This window comes from Alosa alosa, chromosome 4 (genome assembly GCF_017589495.1).
Source record: "Alosa alosa isolate M-15738 ecotype Scorff River chromosome 4, AALO_Geno_1.1, whole genome shotgun sequence".
NCBI lineage: Eukaryota > Metazoa > Chordata > Actinopteri > Clupeiformes > Clupeidae > Alosa > Alosa alosa.
This window is the reverse complement of record NC_063192.1, coordinates 7,448,172-7,466,465: the sequence shown is the minus strand read 5'-3', so window position 1 is coordinate 7,466,465 and position 18,294 is coordinate 7,448,172. Positions and strand designations below refer to the sequence as shown.

Sequence of the window (18,294 nt, the reverse complement as noted above, 5' to 3'; positions counted from 1 at the left end):
GCCTGGGTAGCAATGACTACGTAATGTCTGAACCTGTACAATGACTCCCTCTAGGGGAGATACAGATTATTGCGGTAACACAGACGTTCTAATTTGCGGGGAATGTCTTTTAACTCATCAGGACACGGAACCAGTTATATGCCACATTCCAGTACACAAAGCCAACGCTTTATTAAGGTATCCAGGCTGTTTCTGGTGATGTTTTTGAGAAGCAACCCACATACACTAATTTGAAATATATGCCTGTCCACATCTCAATGGACAGAAGCTACCTGGTTATTATAATAAAAAAAATCCTGCCAGGGATCATGAACAATGTGAAAACATGGAAAATCAAAGTTAACTATAGAGGTGGATCTGTACAAATACTAAATTAAATGTCCCTTTCATGTTTTTATCTCTCTTTTTGGCAAAAGGGGAAAGAGATAACAAAATGGCAGGTTTTAAATGACCACAATGTTTGTTTGAAGCATGTGATATGATCAAGATGGAAGACTCACAGCCAGTGCTTGGTGATGTCTGTAGAGGTCAGTTCCAGCTCTATAACAATACCTTAGCTGACTGGACAGAGTGGTATTTGTGTGTGCACATGTGGCGGGTAACAGCGTTTACAGTGAGATACATACACTTACATCCATACAATGCAGATGCTTTCACTGCACTGGCTATACATCTAGTATACATACATCTATACATCTAAGAGCAATTCACATACAGTTTGGCTATTTGTATTAAGACTGAATGGGTATGCAAGAAAAGCATGGAGAGGAACAAATTAATCTTTAGTGTAGACCACCCAAGTGAAGACTGGTAGATATCCAGACTGCTGCCCGTCCTCCCATTCATAAGATACTGGATGCTCAACTACACTAGCCCCATCTCCGATTAAGGCAAACCATCTTTGGGTGTCAAACAAAATGAGTGGCTAACGCAAGATAAAGCAACATTATTAAATAGTCTCCCTTTAACTTCCACCTCACAACTCATATTCAGAAATGGCTATAGACTTTGGCAAGACCACCTCAGAGTAAATTGACATAATTGCAAATTACACAAAAATATAACTCAGGACATAAAACATACATTTCAAAATTCCCATCATATAAGAATTAACGTCGTTCTCTCTCAAATCAATGTCTGGGGTGAACAGAGAGCATTCGTCAACACATCGTTCAGTAGCAAGGTTTCCAACAGCGGGTGAGCAGGAGGGCCCAGCAGTAATGAAACCATTAGAGCAAGAACAGTGGTTAGCGGAATGGAAGCAAATAACAGCGGTCAGTAGTGATGTAAGTCAGTAGGACAGAGGAGTGCCATAAGTGTGTGGTCAGTCACTGCGGGCAGTAATGGCAGAGCAATCACTAATGGGAGCAGCGAAGCCATCTGTCATGGCTGACGTGATGAGCAGTGTGGAGGTCCGCAGCAGTCAGTGCGGTGGTCAGTAACAGTAGTAGAGCTGCGAGCGCAGGCTCCTGAACGTGTCCTCTCCATGAGCGCCACTGCCGCTGTGCTCGCCGTCAAACAGCATGGAGTCCGGCAGCACGCCATCCTCCAGCGGCTCAGGCTGACAGAACTCCACCACAAAGTTCTCCTCGGCATCCAGCAGCGTCTGGGTCCACACCGCCATGTCTAGCTGGCCGGCCACGCCGCCGTACTGCTCGGGTAGCACCGAACGCGGGATGCTTCGGTGTAGGGAGGACAGGTCCGAACCGTGAAGGACATACTGCATGGGAGGAGGGAGAGAGAGAGAGAGAAAGAGAAATAGAGAGAGACAGAGAGAGAGAGAGAGAGAGAGAGATGGATAGAATAGTTTAATACACCCAACCAAGGCCGGTGGAAGTTGGTTTTGGTACAGTGTGCTCATCCCTGCTGCACATTCATACATGGACAGCAGTAGACATCACACATTATGATGTTAATGATGGTGGGTCTCTGTGTTGACTGATGTGGTAGGGGCCAACATAGAAGTTAAAGCTTTGTTGTAATATCCTCCTCTAATATTGCTGTGTTGTACGCTCACATCAAGAGTTCATGAAAAGACTATAACAGCAGCAAGCTTTAAGTTAATATTCATGTGCTTACCACAAGCTGATTTCTAAAAGCACTGTAACACACTTGGAAGCTATAGATCTTACTCCTATGAATGTTGTCCCTACATATACTATTGCTAACTAAAACCCTCAGAGACTAACACAGAATTTAGTTATCGCTATTCGGCCACCCTAAAAGCCTAAATCATAAACACAAAGATCTGGGGTCCACATTAAGGCGGGGGTCACATTAGCCAGGCCGCAAGCGGCAGGTTTCCTATTGTTGTCTATGGTTCAGCAGCAGAACGGTGGCAACGCTGGCGTAACGCTAGCGTTGAACAAACTGAGGAGCGTTGAACTTGGTTCAACTTTCAAAGCGCAACGCAAGCATATTCAATTGACAAACCATTTGTGTTGCTTAGGAACGAGATAGAACTCATTATGGTCTGAGCGTTGTGTTACGTTTGCTGCTTGCCGCTGGCTGATGTGATCCCCGCCTAAGTGATTATGCATGTTGTGAGGGCCTAACATGTGACTCCCGTCATTCTCTGATCTGTAGCATTGGACATTGTCACACACAGATTGCTTACCCTCTCAGCCATCTTCTCCTTTAGGAAGGGCTTAATAATGGCAAATATTCCCTTAAAGATGCGTGGCTCATTGATGATGTTCACAGCTTTTATTCTGATAGGAAAACCATCCTGAGAGAAGGGAGAAGAAGGATGACAAAGTGAACAAGGAAACGAGGAGAGCAGATAGATATTCACACTTGGACACAGCGGAGATGGTGGAGCGGCAGCATCACCGCATGAAAAGCAGTCAGTCCCAATCAACTTTAACTTTAACATTCAATATGTGTATGTATCCACAATATTCCTGAGCCAACAATGGGCATCGCCATGACACTTCAGTATTCAGAAATCCGGTTGTATATTTCCAGCTGAAGCTGTGTTGCATTAATTTTAATGTTATGGTAGACAGTGCCTGGCGCATCCTAAGCCATGCAAAATTAAACTTTTAGTAATATATTATATAGAATAAACATATTGGGCAGAAATATAAGTTGAATAATATTCTAGTTAGCCTGCGAAGACTGCACTAAGTTATTATGTAAACAAAATGGACAAAAGATGAAAACCGGACGGGGAAATGTGCATTTGATATGAAGCATGTAGACATATGATGAGAACAGCAAGCGCACCTGCAGGATTCCTACCACCTTCTTGGCCAGGAACGGTCCAGGGTTGGATGCCTGGGACAGCCCCACGCCACTGTAGTCCACGAGGATCACCAGACCATTCACCTGGGTCTGCTCTGCCTCGATCAGCTTCTCAAGTGTCAGGTAGATCGCCCGGATGTTGTCCACAAACGGGTAATCATTTTGCCTCCACTTCCCTGTACAAGAGTGTGTGAGTAAACCCATTACTATTATTAACTTAACAATCAGCATTGTTAAGAACAAATTAGCTTTCAATATTGCAGGATAACATCAGTGGGAGACTTGACAAGCAGGTGACATTTCAGACACCAGACAGTTCAGTCAATCATCAGACAGGAGGAGATCATGGTGATAAGACTTGATAGGTGAGTAGAGGAACTGAGTGTTGAGCACAGTCTGTGTAAAACTTCTCCATGAAAAGATAAGCACACCAACAACACCAACATAAGCAAACATACAAACAAACAAAAAATAGGTGCAGTCTCACCTGGCCTGAGACATAGAATGTAGCGCCCATGGTTGTCTGACTGGGGCAACACTGTTAGGACGCCTCGCTCCAACACGTGCTTAACCGTAGAGGGCCGGAGGTCATGGAAAACCTCGGGCCAGGCCCGTCGGCTGGCGTGATAGTTCAGCAGCAACTGGAGAGCACGGTCATAATCAAACTTTCTGGCGCGCAAGAAACGCAGCAGGAATGCATCGTCCAGACGCGTGCGCAGGTGTGGGTGTTCCTTCAGCACCATGTCCCGCAGCGCCTGTACGTCACGCAAACGCCACTCGGGCTTCTCCTGCAACTCCTCACGAGCCTTGGCCTCCAGGGCAGGATTCAACGTGCAAGAGTAAATTGGGGGAGGTGGACCGGGGAACCCTCCATTAGTGGGCTGTGGTAAGTCTACCCCTGTGGTCGGGGTTCCCTCCATACCACTGCCTTCAGCCATGACCTCACTATGAATCTGAAATTTAAAAAAGATACATCAGGCAGACTTAAACTGTAGCCTACTGATTTTTACCTCATTCTCAGAATCCCCGTAGAAGTGAATAAACAGAAACAATGCATATCTCAACAACAGCCTGCAAAGTAAAACAACAGCCATGCAGGCCATTCAGTCAGAATTTAGCTTTATGTCAAACAAGAGGGGTGTTGTGTCTGCCAACGCAGTACATTTAACGACAATATGGTAAAGTCATATACTGTACGTTGGTCATTTAAAGTACTGTTTGGTTTAAAAGCATTCTTAGGGTTAACTGGGAAGACAGATTATTTTAGTGGTTAGCTGGCTGGCTGGCTCCTGTCTCTCTCACCTTCTTGCAAGAATCTGTCCAGTGACCGCTGATGTCGATAACAGATTCTCAGTACCAGTGGCACGCTGTCTCTTTCATAAACATCAAATCGTTCATACACAGGACACCGAACAGAAATTATATACCCTGTCGATTAAATACATGTTTATAGAAAGGGACTTGATTTTCTCGATAAACCTAATTTGGGAAGAGAAAACAAACGATACAGTCACCAATAGGGACTTCCGGGAATAAAGCTAAAGCCTTTGCCCATTGGCTGTTCGGGGGCACGTCACGTGACAAATAGCGTCATTTTATCACAAGGGCCTAGGGAACAGCTCTTTTGACCCTCTTCAGGGAATCCCAAATTTTTTAAAGGGGGCCTACTCTATTTTTACTTTAACAACAATAACGTGCTGGTGCCGTGAAGCTGTATTGTCTTTTACTAGAATATAATCTTTCCTAAGATGTGATAAGATTTGGCTTTCACTTTGGCCATAATTTTGTCATAGCCTGAATGCTAAATTGACACTAGGTGGCGGTATTGGTATTCCAATAGGTGTAGTCTAAGCGAAACCCTCTCAGTTTATGATATGAAATAGTGACTGACTTTGGTGTAACCTACTTTGGTGTCAGATAACAATGGTATCATCATGTCAGCTTGTAACCTGTCAAGTGCAGAATAGGACGCCTGGAACAGAGCGAAATAAAAACGGATATGATTTCACCGGATGATTGAGTCGGTGATTCCAGTTTACCTGCTGGTCCTATAATCCATTAATATATGACTGGGAACAACATCTCTTTCCTCTCCACAGGCCCAGGCCCTTGACAACTTTGAAGTCAGGCGCCTTAGAAAATTACAGGACTATCAGGAATTGTTTTATGGCGTTTTATCAGTGAGCTAGATTGCACGCCCTTGCACAAAATATCCTTGACCATACTCTGCCACGTCCCCACAGCTTTATTATCATGTTTTTGAGGCTCTCACATTTTACAACCAGAGGGAAGATTAGCCTGTTTTTAAAGATGACTCTGCCTAGACCTGGGGCAAAGAGAAACCTCTCGAAGTCACATAAACCTAACCTGTAGAATCAGATGAATAAGTAAATCACTCGTTTGATCAAGTTTTAATGATTCAGGTTATTACATCAGGTCTGAATGATTCATCATGGTATCAGATACGTCCACTGACCTTCTTCCATCTCTCACGTGACAGTGCTGTCATCTCAGTGTGGCTGGCCTCTGAAGCCATGACCGATGTCATCTCTGTTTTGCTCATTCAGTTCAACCATTTACGAATGCCTCCAGTGCCTGGACATCCAATATTTACTAGACAAATAGGGATTGCACAAAGTGCTCTCAGAGATAACAGGCGGTGCTCCCAGGAGCATGGCCGCCACTAGCCCCATTCCTCCAGGGTAGAGATGAAATCAATATCCCACTTGGAATAAAGGGCCGAGATGTAGGCTATTCAAGAACTATACGAATCACGTGTAATACCAGTGTATTAATCATTAACATTTGAAAGGGTCAATTAGCTTGTAGCTGATTTTGATCAAGATTATTAATGAACCCATAAACTATCAATTATTGAGTGGGACTGAAGCAGGAAAAGTGTGTGTGTGTGTGTGTGTGTGTGTGAGAGAGAGAGAGAGAGAGAGAGATGAAACAGAAACATTTGTGTAAAAATAAAACCTTGACATTTTAATTTTCATTTCACATTTCAAGGTCAGGTATAGCAGTGTGGTTTCCAAAGGCACTTTTCCAGAGGTTTTACAGTTTGCAAAATTAGTTAACATTGCACCTGTCAGTATCTAATAGCCAACAGAATATGTCTACACATCTACAGAACAAACAACTTTTATCTGACATTTCTGAAAGTGAAAATAAAGGGACTTCTTCAGTTGTCAGATCTCACAGGGAGCCTCTGCTCATCACAAAGTGCTCTAATGTCTATGAACCAATCCAGTTAATATACATGATATTTACATTTGGCTAATATGATGCTTGGAGAAGACTGTTATACAAAATGCATTGTGTGTTTATATTGACATTCGAAAACAAACAAACATGCATGAAAACTGCAGTTAGATTGGAAAGGCAACACAAGCTGTCACAAAGCTTCGGGCAAGATGAATTCTCACAAGAAACTATTGTTTATTCCATGTTACTGGCCTGAATTAGATAGGTTCTAGGTTTGACTCACTTAAATACTATACAGTACCCAGCTCCTCTAATGGCCTGATGACTGTAACATTCATGTACTTAGTATAATTACACATAATCCATTTTTTCCTAAGGCATTTTACATTTAATGTGAGTGTGTGTATGTTTATGTGTGTGTGATTGTATAAGAGTTTTGTTAACCCCTCAAAGTCCGTAAAATTCACAAAAAAAATATGTCCTTGAATATTTCACAACATTATCATGTTAGAGCTATTCCCGACAATAGGAGCAAAGGAAACAAATACATTACAAATTTCTCTGAGGTGGAAAACCATATGTATTCTGTCTGTGTTAACGTGCAAGCTAAATGGCTTCTTGCTTAGTGATGGTGGGTTGAGGGATCGAGCTGGGTGGCTTGGCCACCGTTGCTATGACACCCTGAGCCAATTTGTAGTGTTCGGAGCCAGATGTTGCTGGGGGTGAGGGTATTGGAGTTTCCGGAGTGGCTGTATGAGAGAACCAAGAAAAGACATCAGTTGTGACCACGGCAGAGAAAGGCCTCAAACACACACACACACACACACATGCACATTATTACCTGGACAAATGAAAAACATTCAGCTTTTTTTTTTTTGCACGTGGGACAACAACTACAGGGAAGAAAGAACCTTTTGGTGAGTGTGAAATAAAGACCTCTTATGAAATTTCTGAAGGCATTAGAAAGGTTAAGAAAGAATAACAGTAGCTTTCTTTGACCATGTAAGCCTGATTATGCACTGGGAAGTCCATTCCCGGATTATTCCCGCATGCGGGCTGTTTGTCCCTTCTGCTACCTGACCGCCAGCCCACACTCACCGGTCGGAGAGAGGCTTAATCAGCGCCACTGCCGTCAAAAAAGGGTTTCACTGGCCTTCATTGAGACTCCATGTAACATTACTGTAAGTTACTATGAAGCGTTACAATATGTTGTAATTATGTTTAATTTTTCTTACATTGTCAAGTTATTTTAATTTGCATTGGCACTTCCTCTAAAAATATTGAAGGTATCCCAGAAACGTTGGCACAACATTGAAATGTTGCATTGCTGATACTGATTCTCCAAAATGCCTGAGAGTCATAAGTTGATAGTCCTATGGAGATGTTTGAGAATTTTTTTTTTCACTCACAGATTTGGCCGTTGTGGATTGGAGTGGCCATGTTAGTGGTGACAATGACGTTGTTGCTGAGGTGCTCCTGCACCAGATGAGGGTGAAGAGAGTGGTGGGCGTGGGGAGCCTCATTCGCAGAGCCTGCAGGAAAAACATGGACGCTGTTATTACTAGAGTAATATACTGCATGCATTTGCAAAATTGTACCTTTGTATGGAAAGATCCCTACAAAAAAACATTTAACAGATTCTTCAAAACATTTGCATTATTGAAAGAGCCTTCCTGTGCAGAATTTAACTGTCCAGAATATTGAGTTTAAAAATAAAAATGATGACTCATGATTACTCTACTTAAATCCAAATCAAATGTAAACCCGACGGTACATAGATCAGAAATCATAATGATAATTAAGATTCAGGGAAATGTCATGTTCTCACCTCCCAGCAGCATCTCCTGCAGCAGGTTGTCGATCTTGGCCATGCCGAAGAGCTTGACAAACTGGATCTGCTCGATCATCTGCCAGGTGATGCTCTGCAGAGTGGGCAGCAGCAGCAGCAGCTCGCCAAAGCGTCCCCTGGAGTCGTACTGCCGGTCATTGATGTAGTCCTCCAGGCTCACCTGCACCTGGTAGCGCATACGCTTGATCTTCCCCGGGTCACTCAGCCCCTTGGCATCTGCAGGATGGTAGGGAGAAGACAGCATCATAAGTATATGTACATACATCATAAGTATGGGGCGGTAGTAGTGTAGTGGTTAAGGAGCTGGGCTAGCGTGCAGTAGCCTGAAAGTTGTCGGTTCAATTCCCGGCTTCCACCGTTGTGCCCTTGAGCAAGGCACTTAACCCCAAGTTGCTCCGGGGACAATGTGATCCCTTGTAATATAGCTGACATATGTAAGTCACTTTGGTCAAGAAGTGTCTGCTAAATGTAATGTAACTAAGTATATGATGAATACTTTTGCCGGCAGGTAATTTTGCCAAATGAAATCCACTGGAAACTGAGCTATTTAGCATTTGATGAAAAAGGAGAGCAGAGACTGAGACTATAATGAGTTCAAAGTGAGTAAGAGTAACAATAGGGTAACCATAGGGTCAGTGAGATAACCAGTAAGTAAATAACTATCACTATAGACTGCTACCAGTTTATACATGTTAAGACATTGGCAGTGAGTCAATACCTGGATCGAAGAATACAATAGCTTTTAGGCAAGCATATTCATTATCATCTATCTGGAGTTCCTGGAAAGGTAGGACCAGTTCATCCAGAATTCTCACTGCCACACGACTCACTTCCAACTCCGGACAATTCCGTGGGATTATGTGATCATTTCCTGTTATAAGCAGAGAGAGACCACTGAGTATGTACATGTAGTCAAACAAGTAGTGGGCTGTGCAATATAAAGTATGATGGTCAGAAATGTTGATAAATGGTATGTGTTAAGCCATTTATCAAGTGCCCAAGGACACTGTAAAATTAATATCCAATACACTCCACAAGAACAGACAGAGGACATTGTACTCTCAAAGGAGAACAGACTTATCATGCCTTACCTAATAGGAGCAAGTCTTTGTACAGTATTGAGCGCTTAGCTACACCTAAGAGGAGATGTTCCCCAGCGTGAGCTCGCAAAAGGGCTACCTGAAACACACACACAAACACCCACCATTTAACACAGTAACCACAGATATCTACAGTCACATTGAATCATTTTGCAGTTACAGCTCCTGTGTGAAATGAGAAATCATTGCAGATGTGTGCGTTGACTTTCACCAGCAATTATTGGTTTTCATGTAATTACACTGATTGGCATGCTAGCACTAGCTGGTGACTTATTTTCATGGCTTGTGAACACCTTTGTTGCACAAGACCATCTGAATCCGTATGCTGTATGTATGAATGCTGTATGTATGAATGCACATACACACAGACTTCGGTTTAGGTTTTAGGGGCCTTCTGACATTTTCATTGCATTTTTGTTCCCACAGTGTCTGCCCTAAGAGTCTCTGTATGTGAGTGTGTAATATTGCATGCTAGACAGTATGCAAGAGAAACGTGAGCTTGCTGTGAGAATATCATACTGCATGCTACAATGTCTGCAAGTGTGTGTGTGTCTGTTAAAAGTGAAGACCCATTCACCTAACATCCACAAATGAGTGACCAGACAGAGGAGATGGCAATGTTAATGATTGTGTGTGTGTGTGTGTGTGTGTTTTTCTCACTAAGTGAAAACCTCTCTGCACAGCTCATCACTTCCGAACCACGAGCATCAACACATTAACCTCTCTTACTTAGTCATCACCAGCTCAAACAAACACACAGCCCATGTGGACACATTCACACACTGTCAGGATGGATTTCAGAAAATGGGCTTATGCTTCACCATGGGCATAAAGCCATATTCACACTGAACACAGGAAACATGATCATCGACTCATGGAAAAAGTAGGTCTTTTGTGCACTGTCTAAACTAGAAATGTCTGACCAGAACTGGTCATCTATATGTTCTATACGCTGTCAGTATATATTATTGTATTATAACCTTCTAACACTGTTCTGGTCAAAAATGATCGATTTATACATTCCCTGTACCATAAATATGGCATTTTTCATCAAATTGCCTCAAGACCTTATGATATCCTTCACAAAGGGCATTTGAACACATGAAATTTATTGTGACTAATTTCTTTGAATTTTGAGTGATTTATTCAACTTGTTCACACTTTTTTTGTTTACGGTTAAAAATGACCGCCATAGGAAATGAATGCGAAAGAGTATAATTTTCATCAAGGAGATGAAAAGGGCCAGTCACATTACACGCGACATGCGCTATGAAATGCATTATAGTCAATGGCTTGCGCGCGCAAAAACTGGTCTGCCGCTGCGCTCAGCAAAGTGCAGCACAAGCGGCATTTTGCTGCTTTGCCGCTCCTGCGTGTGCCGCGGTCAAGTTCAATCAGGTTGTACCGTGGCGCGCTGTACATGTAAGTCATTGGTATTTTGCGCTATCCTACATGATAAAGTGCTCTACAAATAAAATGCAATTAGAGTGCAGGTTTTGTACTGGGGTTTGAGGCCAGGTGGGGTGACTGCTTTCTCCTGTCGCTACATAATGCCAGAAGTGAAAAGGCTTGCTGTGATGCTAATGGAAGTGTGCTCAAAGTAAGAGCTGTATGAGGGACCCTTAGGTCAGGTTGACCCCTGTATGAGGGCCCCCATGAAAAGGCGATGCATTAGTGAGGCACCCTGTGTCTGTGATTAACAGTGGATGGAAGGATGGAAGAGGGGCACCTGTTTGTGTGAAGTGCATGAGTGTGCTTCATGAAGTTTTACAAAATGCCAGCGCTATGGTTGAGTATGTGCCCTGACTACCATACCAACATCCACATAAACATTTTTAATTTATGTTAAAGTTTTGCCACTTTGCCGCCCTTGCGTGTACCGCGGTCAAAGTTCAATCAGGTTATACCGTGGCACGCTGTAAGTCATTGGTATTTTGCGCTGAGCCCAGCGGCAAGCACAACAAAAATCTTTGGGACGTTACCACAACCAAGAGCAACCTAGCGGTGGATGGCGCATACCGCGGTACAATGTGATAGCCCCTTAAGACATCTCCATACACGCACTCCTACAAATAAGAGCAATTAAAACTGTACGGTCAAATTTGACCGCGAACAGTAAAATAAGGGGGGTACAAACAAACAGTTTTTAAAGGATAATACAATAATATATATATATATATATATATATATTTTTTTTTTTCAAGAAATGTGCTCTCAAAACTCTCCTCTCCTCTTTACTGCTGGACCTCAACCTTCACTAAATTACTGTGTGTGTGTGTGTGTTTGTGTGTGTGCGTGTGCGTGTGTGTGTGGTGTGTGTGTCTGTGTGTGTGTGTGTGTGTGTGTGTGCGTGCATGTGTAAACCCACCTGGTCATCCAGTGGCAGGTCGCAGAAGGAGGGGATGTATTTGGCCCACTCCACCAGCACTAGTAGTTGCTGCTTCATCGACTCGCACACATCTGTAATTGCTGCTATCTTCTTTGTCCTGATGTCGCCATTTAGAATTGGCCCCGGTGACGATATCTGGAAATATGTCAACACCTTCAACATAACATAACCATTTCATGTTTAGAGTTAAAAATCAAACAAACTCTAATGCATATCCTTGTTAGTGTAATGCTAAGGGGGCACAAGTTTCAGTGAAAGCATACTCATCACTAATGATTATTAATGATTAATGACCAATGACTTGTGTTACTCAACAGACATAGTGCAGGAACTGTAGGTTCTTTGAGTATCAAGTTAATGCAGCTAAGTAGTATTCAACAACCACTTGTGTGGTGATATCTTTGATAGCTTAAGATCTCTAGAGTGGCAGAGCTCGCTGTCTGACTGGAAAGAGCAGTACCTGTCTGGACAGGACGTCTGCCTGGATGAGAGCATTGATGGACGGTAAGCTGTTGTCCTCATAACTGGACCTTCTCGTGCTGATTCTGTCTCTTTCGTTCTGTACAGCTGCAAGAACACCAAATAGGAGTTAGGGGACAAAAGCTTCACCACAGAAGTGAGCCAGATCTCATTAGATTATGAATTGAACAGTTAGGCCACCGACATAACAAATAAATAAAGGCATGGCAACCAAAACTTAACATTGAGGAGAAGAAGTATTCCCCTCAACATATAAATATGAGTGTGCAAATGAATACATAATAGCTGTATTGGTCTTTAAAGGAGAATTCCGGTGTGATATTGACCTAAAGTGTATTGAAACATGATGCGAGTGTGAGCATTATGTCTCATAGCCCATCTCGGCTTGTCCCTGCACTCCAAAATCTGGCTAGTTAGCCGATGCTACCAACAGCTTTTTCAATAGTGGTGCTTCGGGCATCGGGCTAGCCATGCAAATAAATCACTGTTTTACACCCATTTCACGAGGCTCAATGTATCTCCACACTTCATTGGTAGACTTCGAGGGCCCTGACATTTAAAGCGAGACATTGAGAACTTTGAAAAAGCACTGGTAGTTTACTTACAAGGCGATTTATACAGACAGTATCTTCACAGAGTTTAGCGTTTGCAGCCATCTTGAATTTAGTCACGATAAATTCGGCGACGAGTATGAATGAACAGGTATGATAAGGGATCAGATTCCAAAAATAATTTAGTGGAAATGTATGGATTCCAGTTGCTGCTACTGGAAGAAACTGGAATCCATGCATTTCCACTGAATTATTTTTGTAATCTGATCCCTTATCATACCTGTTCATTTTTACTCGTTGCTCGACTTATCGTGACTAAATTCAAGATGGCTGCAAACGCTAAACTTCGTGAAGATACTGTCTGTATAAATCGCCTTGTAAGTAAACTACCAGTGCTTTTTCAAAGTTGTCAATGTCTCGTTTTAAATGTCAGGGCCCTCGGAAGTCTACCAATGAAGTGTGGAGATACATTGAGCCTCGTAAATGGGTGTAAAACAGTGATTTATTTGCATGGCTAGCCCGATGCCGAAGCACCACTATTGAAAAAGCTGTTGGTAGCATCGGCTAGCTAGCGCCAGATTTTGGAGTGCAGGGGACAAGCCGAGATGGGCTATGACACATACGTTCACACTCGGTATCATGTTTCAATACACTTTAGGTCAATATCACACCGGAATTCTCCTTTAATGACTAGTAATTCCATGTATGGCATTCTGGGTGTGCTTTGCGTCAGTGTGTGAGTTGCAGTGGAGGAGAGGAGTGCTGTGGGGTTGAGGTGAGCTGGAACTCAAGGTTGAGCAGTTTATCAGCGCTGCTTATGATGCCTCTGATATGTTTGCTCAGCAGATCCACGGCGAGACTCCAGCTAAGCTTTGGTGAACATTAACATGAAGGCCTCCGAGAGCTCCAAGCTCTTGCAACACACTTGACATGCGGCACCGATGAGCCAATCTGGGAGCATGTTTGTGTAGATACACACGTGTGTGTGTGTGTGTGTGTGTGTGTGTGTGTGTGTGTGTGTTTGTATGTGTGTGTGTGTGTATGGGCCTGCGGATATGTTACATATATGTGCGGGTACAGTTCTGCATATGTCTGTTACACCACTCTGACATGCTCTGCCTCTCTCCCTCTCTGAAGTGTGTGTGTGTGTGTGTGTGTGTGTGTGTGTGTGTGTTATCAGTGCAGATGTGTCAGCATGTTCCCCAGCATCAGTGAATACGTACCTTCCTTCTTCATGCCGGCCCTGAAGCATTTCTTCAATCGACAGTATCGGCACTGGTTCCTCTTGTCCTTGTCCACTATGCACTGTCGGCTGAACCTGGAGCCAGAACAGGCAAACAGAGATGCTTTTACTCTCCAAGAGGTGCACTGTGAGCTGTTAGTGAGCTTGTGCATTGTAAAAGTCCAGCCTCAGAAAGTAAAAAGTCCTACCATTTATTGGCTCTACCTACGAGTTGTGCCAATTAGAATCAGCTGGTTGGAACGAATATGTGGTGAGACTTTGACTTTCTGAAACTGGACTTTTACACCTCTGATTATGAGTCCCCAAGCCCGCACAAGTATAAATGTCTTTCATCTCACTTAGTCTCATGGGAAGGCTCTTCCAAAGAAACAGGCAGGCACAGTTCATCTGTTATTTCAACTGTAGGATTGGCAGGCTGTACCTATCCCTCCCCACACATCGAATGTGTGAGGGTTGGCCCTGAGTTTAGAAGTTTGCAGAGGCCTGTGTGGTCTCATCAGTAATGCGTGTATGTCTATAGGGTTCAGGAGACAGGCCTCACCTGCAGGAGTACATGTGGTTCTTGCGGACGCTGCGTCTGAAGAAGCCCTTGCAGCCATCACAGCTGGACGCGCCGTAGTGTTTGCCCGTCGCCCGGTCCCCACAGATGGCACACAGCGAGCCAGCGCCCAGGTGGCCAGCAGCGTTCATATTGGCACTCTCGGCAGGGGAGGAGTCTGGAATGACAAATGCCAGTCAGCCGTTGTCTGAGGTGCAAGAGCACAGGAACGATGGGACCAGGGAAACTCTGGTGTTCCAGTTCACATAAGGTTCATGAAATGGCCCAAATGTAAGGTTCAGTTCAATTCAATTCAATTCAATTTAATTTAATTCAATTCAATCTATTGTCATTAACGCAATGTACTTGTATCAATCAACAGTATCAATGAAAAGATGACATGCAGAGTCAAAGATTCTGTTAGTGTCTTTGAATAAATCACTGAGATTCCCTATAGCTAAAAAAAACAATACCTCATCAAACGTGTTGTGGAGGCGTTCTACTATGTGTCTTATCAGACAGACAACCTCTGTTGTCAGTGGTACTGAACAAACCACAGATGTTTCTGTACATTCCTCTAGTGTGGTCCGGGGACCACTGGTGGTCCGCATGCTAACCCAAGTGGTCCGCGAGCAGACGTGGTAAAATATAATATAGATGAGTTGTTTGCAATATTGAACCAACTTGTATGTGAATCCAAACAGTTCTGCAAGACTGCCTATGTTAAATCATATGAATCCTCTGACACAATAAGCATGGTGCAAAGACAATAACCAAGGTGGTTCAGTGAGTAGGCCTATTGTGTAATATGCTGTTGAAGTATGTCTACTATTTTGTTTTAGCTAGGTGGTCCATGTTTTTTTTTTTTATTGGTTAAGTGGACCCTGGTCTGAAAAAGTTTGAGAAACACTGCTCTAGTTTGATCTAATTGGGATTTGTATTGTCGTTCTACTCTGAGCTGAGAGATTCTCAGGAGCTGAGCTGTAAATTACCTAGACATGACTTGAACATACCTGGCTTTGTAAACCCAACTGCTTTCTATCTGTCATATCAATGACATGACATTCATCTCATAGTTGTAAAATCGACATTGCCATCTTACTTTGAATTCCCTTTTGTTAAAAGTCTGCCAAATGCAAATATATGTGGTGCTCTTTCAATCAAAGACATTATATTCACCCCCTATGACTAAAATCCAAACCCAGTCTATTTGTATAGTAAAGAAGGGAGTTGTGATATTTGAGAGACAGCTATATAGATGTGATGTAATTTGCAAAGGAGTGGCAGTGGAGGAAAGGTCAGATGAATCAATCTTTTGAAATCTTAGTTTTCAGAGGTAACAAGATTCAACTGCTAGATCAATAGGTTTTACAAGCCCTCAGTGTTAACGTTTGGCCTCAAAGACAGTGATTGCTCAGTAATCCAGGGGCAATTCAGAGCAAACATTAGTGAGCAAATCACAACCTCCATTACACAGGAGACCCGTTAGAAAAAGAAAGAAAAGAAATGATAAATACTCTAAATTATAAACCAGAGCTAATACAATGATATCAAATCCACATCTGCACTTTAAGAGTTGAACATGGACTAAAAATTCTGAAGACTAAAAAAAGTCTGAATCCACCTCTGAGAATCTTTGTGTTAACAATCATTGCCAGTTATAGCCAATAAGAAAATGTTATGTTCTGTGAAGTGCAACACCTAAAAGACTCATCTGAATGAAATCTTCAACATGATTAATTGGTGTAAATCAACTGAAACTCTGGAGGAAGGACGTGTCAACTGTGAGTCGTTAACACTGTTTTGCTGATTTCTCTATTCAGTAATTTTACATTAAAAAACGAAAGCAACTGAGATGACCATGAATGATGTGTCAAGATGACCCTGACACAAGGATGAACAAATGTCCTGTCTTGTAATTTCACTGATTGAGCTCACGTAGAAAAAGAAAAGAAAAGTATTTTCTTGTGACAAGACATGAAAGGATCTCATATTTCTGGGAGTAAAACTGGGATCTCACTGGAAGACCCATGTGTAGCAAGCCGAAGAGCAAGCCTGCGTAATGTGTAATGAATCTTGTATATGGTGGTGCTACGACAAGTCTGAAATCTCACTGGCCTTCACCTACTCAGAGCGCCTGCCTAGTTCACCACTCTACCCTCCCACCCTGTTCCACCAGTCAGCTGCCTCCTAGGGCTCATCATGGGGGGAAAGGATGCCTCACAGGCAGCACTGCAGATGGACCCAACAACCACAAGCTCCACTGAGATGAGGAGAGGATCCAGTCACACACAGAACCCCCCCCCACACACACACACACACACACACACACACACACACACACACACATACAGAGACATGGGAGAGTAAGAAACAAACCATTTCCATGACCCCTACCCTAGCTCAATGTCACCGTCAAACACGTCAAGGAAACCCAACCCAGGCATCTTATCATTACTCTGACAGCCCCGGTGGGAACGGTCAGAAATGAAAGACAAATGGGGTTTCTTCATGTAAACTCACCTCAACGAAAGAACACCTGAGATCCAACCAGCAGCATGCTGTAACATGTCACTCACAACCATAAGCACCATGTCTCTACAAGCATCTATCTCCCCTTATAGAGATTCTGTCAAACGGCTAGTATGATGACTTAATAAGTCACAAAAACGACAAATGAAGAGATGCATCCCCATCATCAAATCTCAGCAAGAGCTCACATGCCAGTCTGAATTTTAACTAACTAACTAACTAACTGACTGACTGGCTAACTAACTGACTGACTGACTAACTAGGTCACTGACTGACTATGATAGTTTAATGACAGGGACCTGGGACTCGTCCCTATGAGTTCGGTCATTTAACAGCCGGCGCTGTTGGTCTCAAAGTTCACGGACCCCGGTCCACAGTAGGTGTGGGACTCACCTGTGCCCATGCTGAGCACCTGCATGTTCTCAAACTCCAGCGTGGTGTACGCCGGGTCCAGAGCCTCGCTGTAGTCTGCCATCTCCATGTCTGCTAGTGCGTGGGACGAGCGCATTCTCAGCCAGCGCAGCACAGCGGCCCAGAGTAGTCTCGCCGCTCGGCCCCGGGCCTCCCCACCCCTGGGCCCTGGACCCGCCCCCGCCGCAAGGTAGACACTCCTGAGGGCGGGGAGGGAAGGGGAGGGGTGTGTGTCCATGTGTGTGAGAGATGGACAGCTAGGAGCTGTGAATGAGGGGATGGTGGTAGTGTGTGTGTGTGTGAGTGTGTGTGTGTGTGTGTGTGTGTGTGTGTGTGTGTGTGTGACAGAGCTGTGAGAGCTGTGATGGGTTAAAAATCAACCAGTAGGTCTCCTCAGATTCTGTCACTAGCCTCTCAGAGAGGTAGCACAACTCTGATTTCACTCGTTCCTAATCTGTCTCTCTCTGTCTCCATGTCTTTTTCTCAATGCTTTCTTCATCAGTCTTTCTCCTTGTTTTTTTATATCTCTTTCCTTATTTACATTTCTCCTCACAATTCATGTTCTCTCTCTTCACCACCTAACTGTGCTACGTGAGTGTGTGTGTGTATATATATATATATATATATATATATATATATGTGTGTGTGTGTGTGTGTGTGTGTGTGAGGGAGAGAGAGAGAGAAAGAGAGAGAAAGAGACTGTTTGTGTGTGTGTGTGTGTGTGTGTGCGTGTATGCTATGCTAAGTG

The 18,294-nt window shown here is 43.4% G+C and overlaps 2 protein-coding genes across 3 annotated transcripts; both read right to left on the bottom strand.

The window, feature by feature from the left end:
* Window positions 1-146: 146 nt before the first annotated feature.
* ttpal (tocopherol (alpha) transfer protein-like) lies at window positions 147-4,805 on the bottom strand. Its single transcript, XM_048240738.1, has 5 exons — window positions 4,549-4,805; window positions 3,734-4,199; window positions 3,229-3,422; window positions 2,618-2,728; window positions 147-1,720 (listed from the first exon to the last, which is right to left on the bottom strand). The coding sequence occupies exons 2-5, from the start codon at window positions 4,182-4,184 to the stop codon at window positions 1,436-1,438; spliced, it is 1,041 nt and encodes a 346-aa protein (XP_048096695.1). The 5' UTR covers window positions 4,185-4,199; window positions 4,549-4,805; the 3' UTR covers window positions 147-1,435.
* A 1,408-nt stretch (window positions 4,806-6,213) lies between these two features.
* Window positions 6,214-17,713, bottom strand: hnf4a (hepatocyte nuclear factor 4, alpha). 2 transcript variants are annotated; one of them, XM_048240736.1, is made up of 10 exons: window positions 17,529-17,713; window positions 14,607-14,781; window positions 14,046-14,140; window positions 12,252-12,358; window positions 11,771-11,926; window positions 9,394-9,481; window positions 9,021-9,173; window positions 8,282-8,518; window positions 7,863-7,985; window positions 6,214-7,202 (listed from the first exon to the last, which is right to left on the bottom strand). In XM_048240736.1, the coding sequence occupies exons 1-10, from the start codon at window positions 17,641-17,643 to the stop codon at window positions 7,060-7,062; spliced, it is 1,392 nt and encodes a 463-aa protein (XP_048096693.1). In that variant the 5' UTR covers window positions 17,644-17,713; the 3' UTR covers window positions 6,214-7,059. The 2 variants fall into 2 exon arrangements, with proteins under 2 accessions (XP_048096693.1, XP_048096694.1); XM_048240737.1 differs by lacking the exon at window positions 17,529-17,713 and adding an exon at window positions 17,127-17,403.
* Between the last annotated feature and the right edge of the window lie 581 nt (window positions 17,714-18,294).

Bases quoted from the DNA above. Each gene is read 5' to 3' on its own strand.
- ttpal (XM_048240738.1), bottom strand. From the start codon at position 4,184: ATGGCTGAAGGCAGTGGTATGGAGGGAACCCCGACCACAGGGGTAGAC. The intron at 2,729-3,228 runs GTGCGCTTGCTG...CCCTTCTCTCAG, and splicing joins AGGTGGTAGGAATCCTGCAG to GATGGTTTTCCTATCAGAAT. The intron at 1,721-2,617 runs GTAAGCAATCTG...CCTCCCATGCAG, and splicing joins AGGAGAAGATGGCTGAGAGG to TATGTCCTTCACGGTTCGGA.
- hnf4a (XM_048240736.1), bottom strand. From the start codon at position 17,643: ATGCGCTCGTCCCACGCACTAGCAGACATGGAGATGGCAGACTACAGC. The intron at 9,174-9,393 runs GTAAGGCATGAT...TGCTTATAACAG, and splicing joins CAAAGACTTGCTCCTATTAG to GAAATGATCACATAATCCCA. The intron at 7,986-8,281 runs GTGAGAACATGA...TTTTTCCTGCAG, and splicing joins GCAGGAGATGCTGCTGGGAG to GCTCTGCGAATGAGGCTCCC.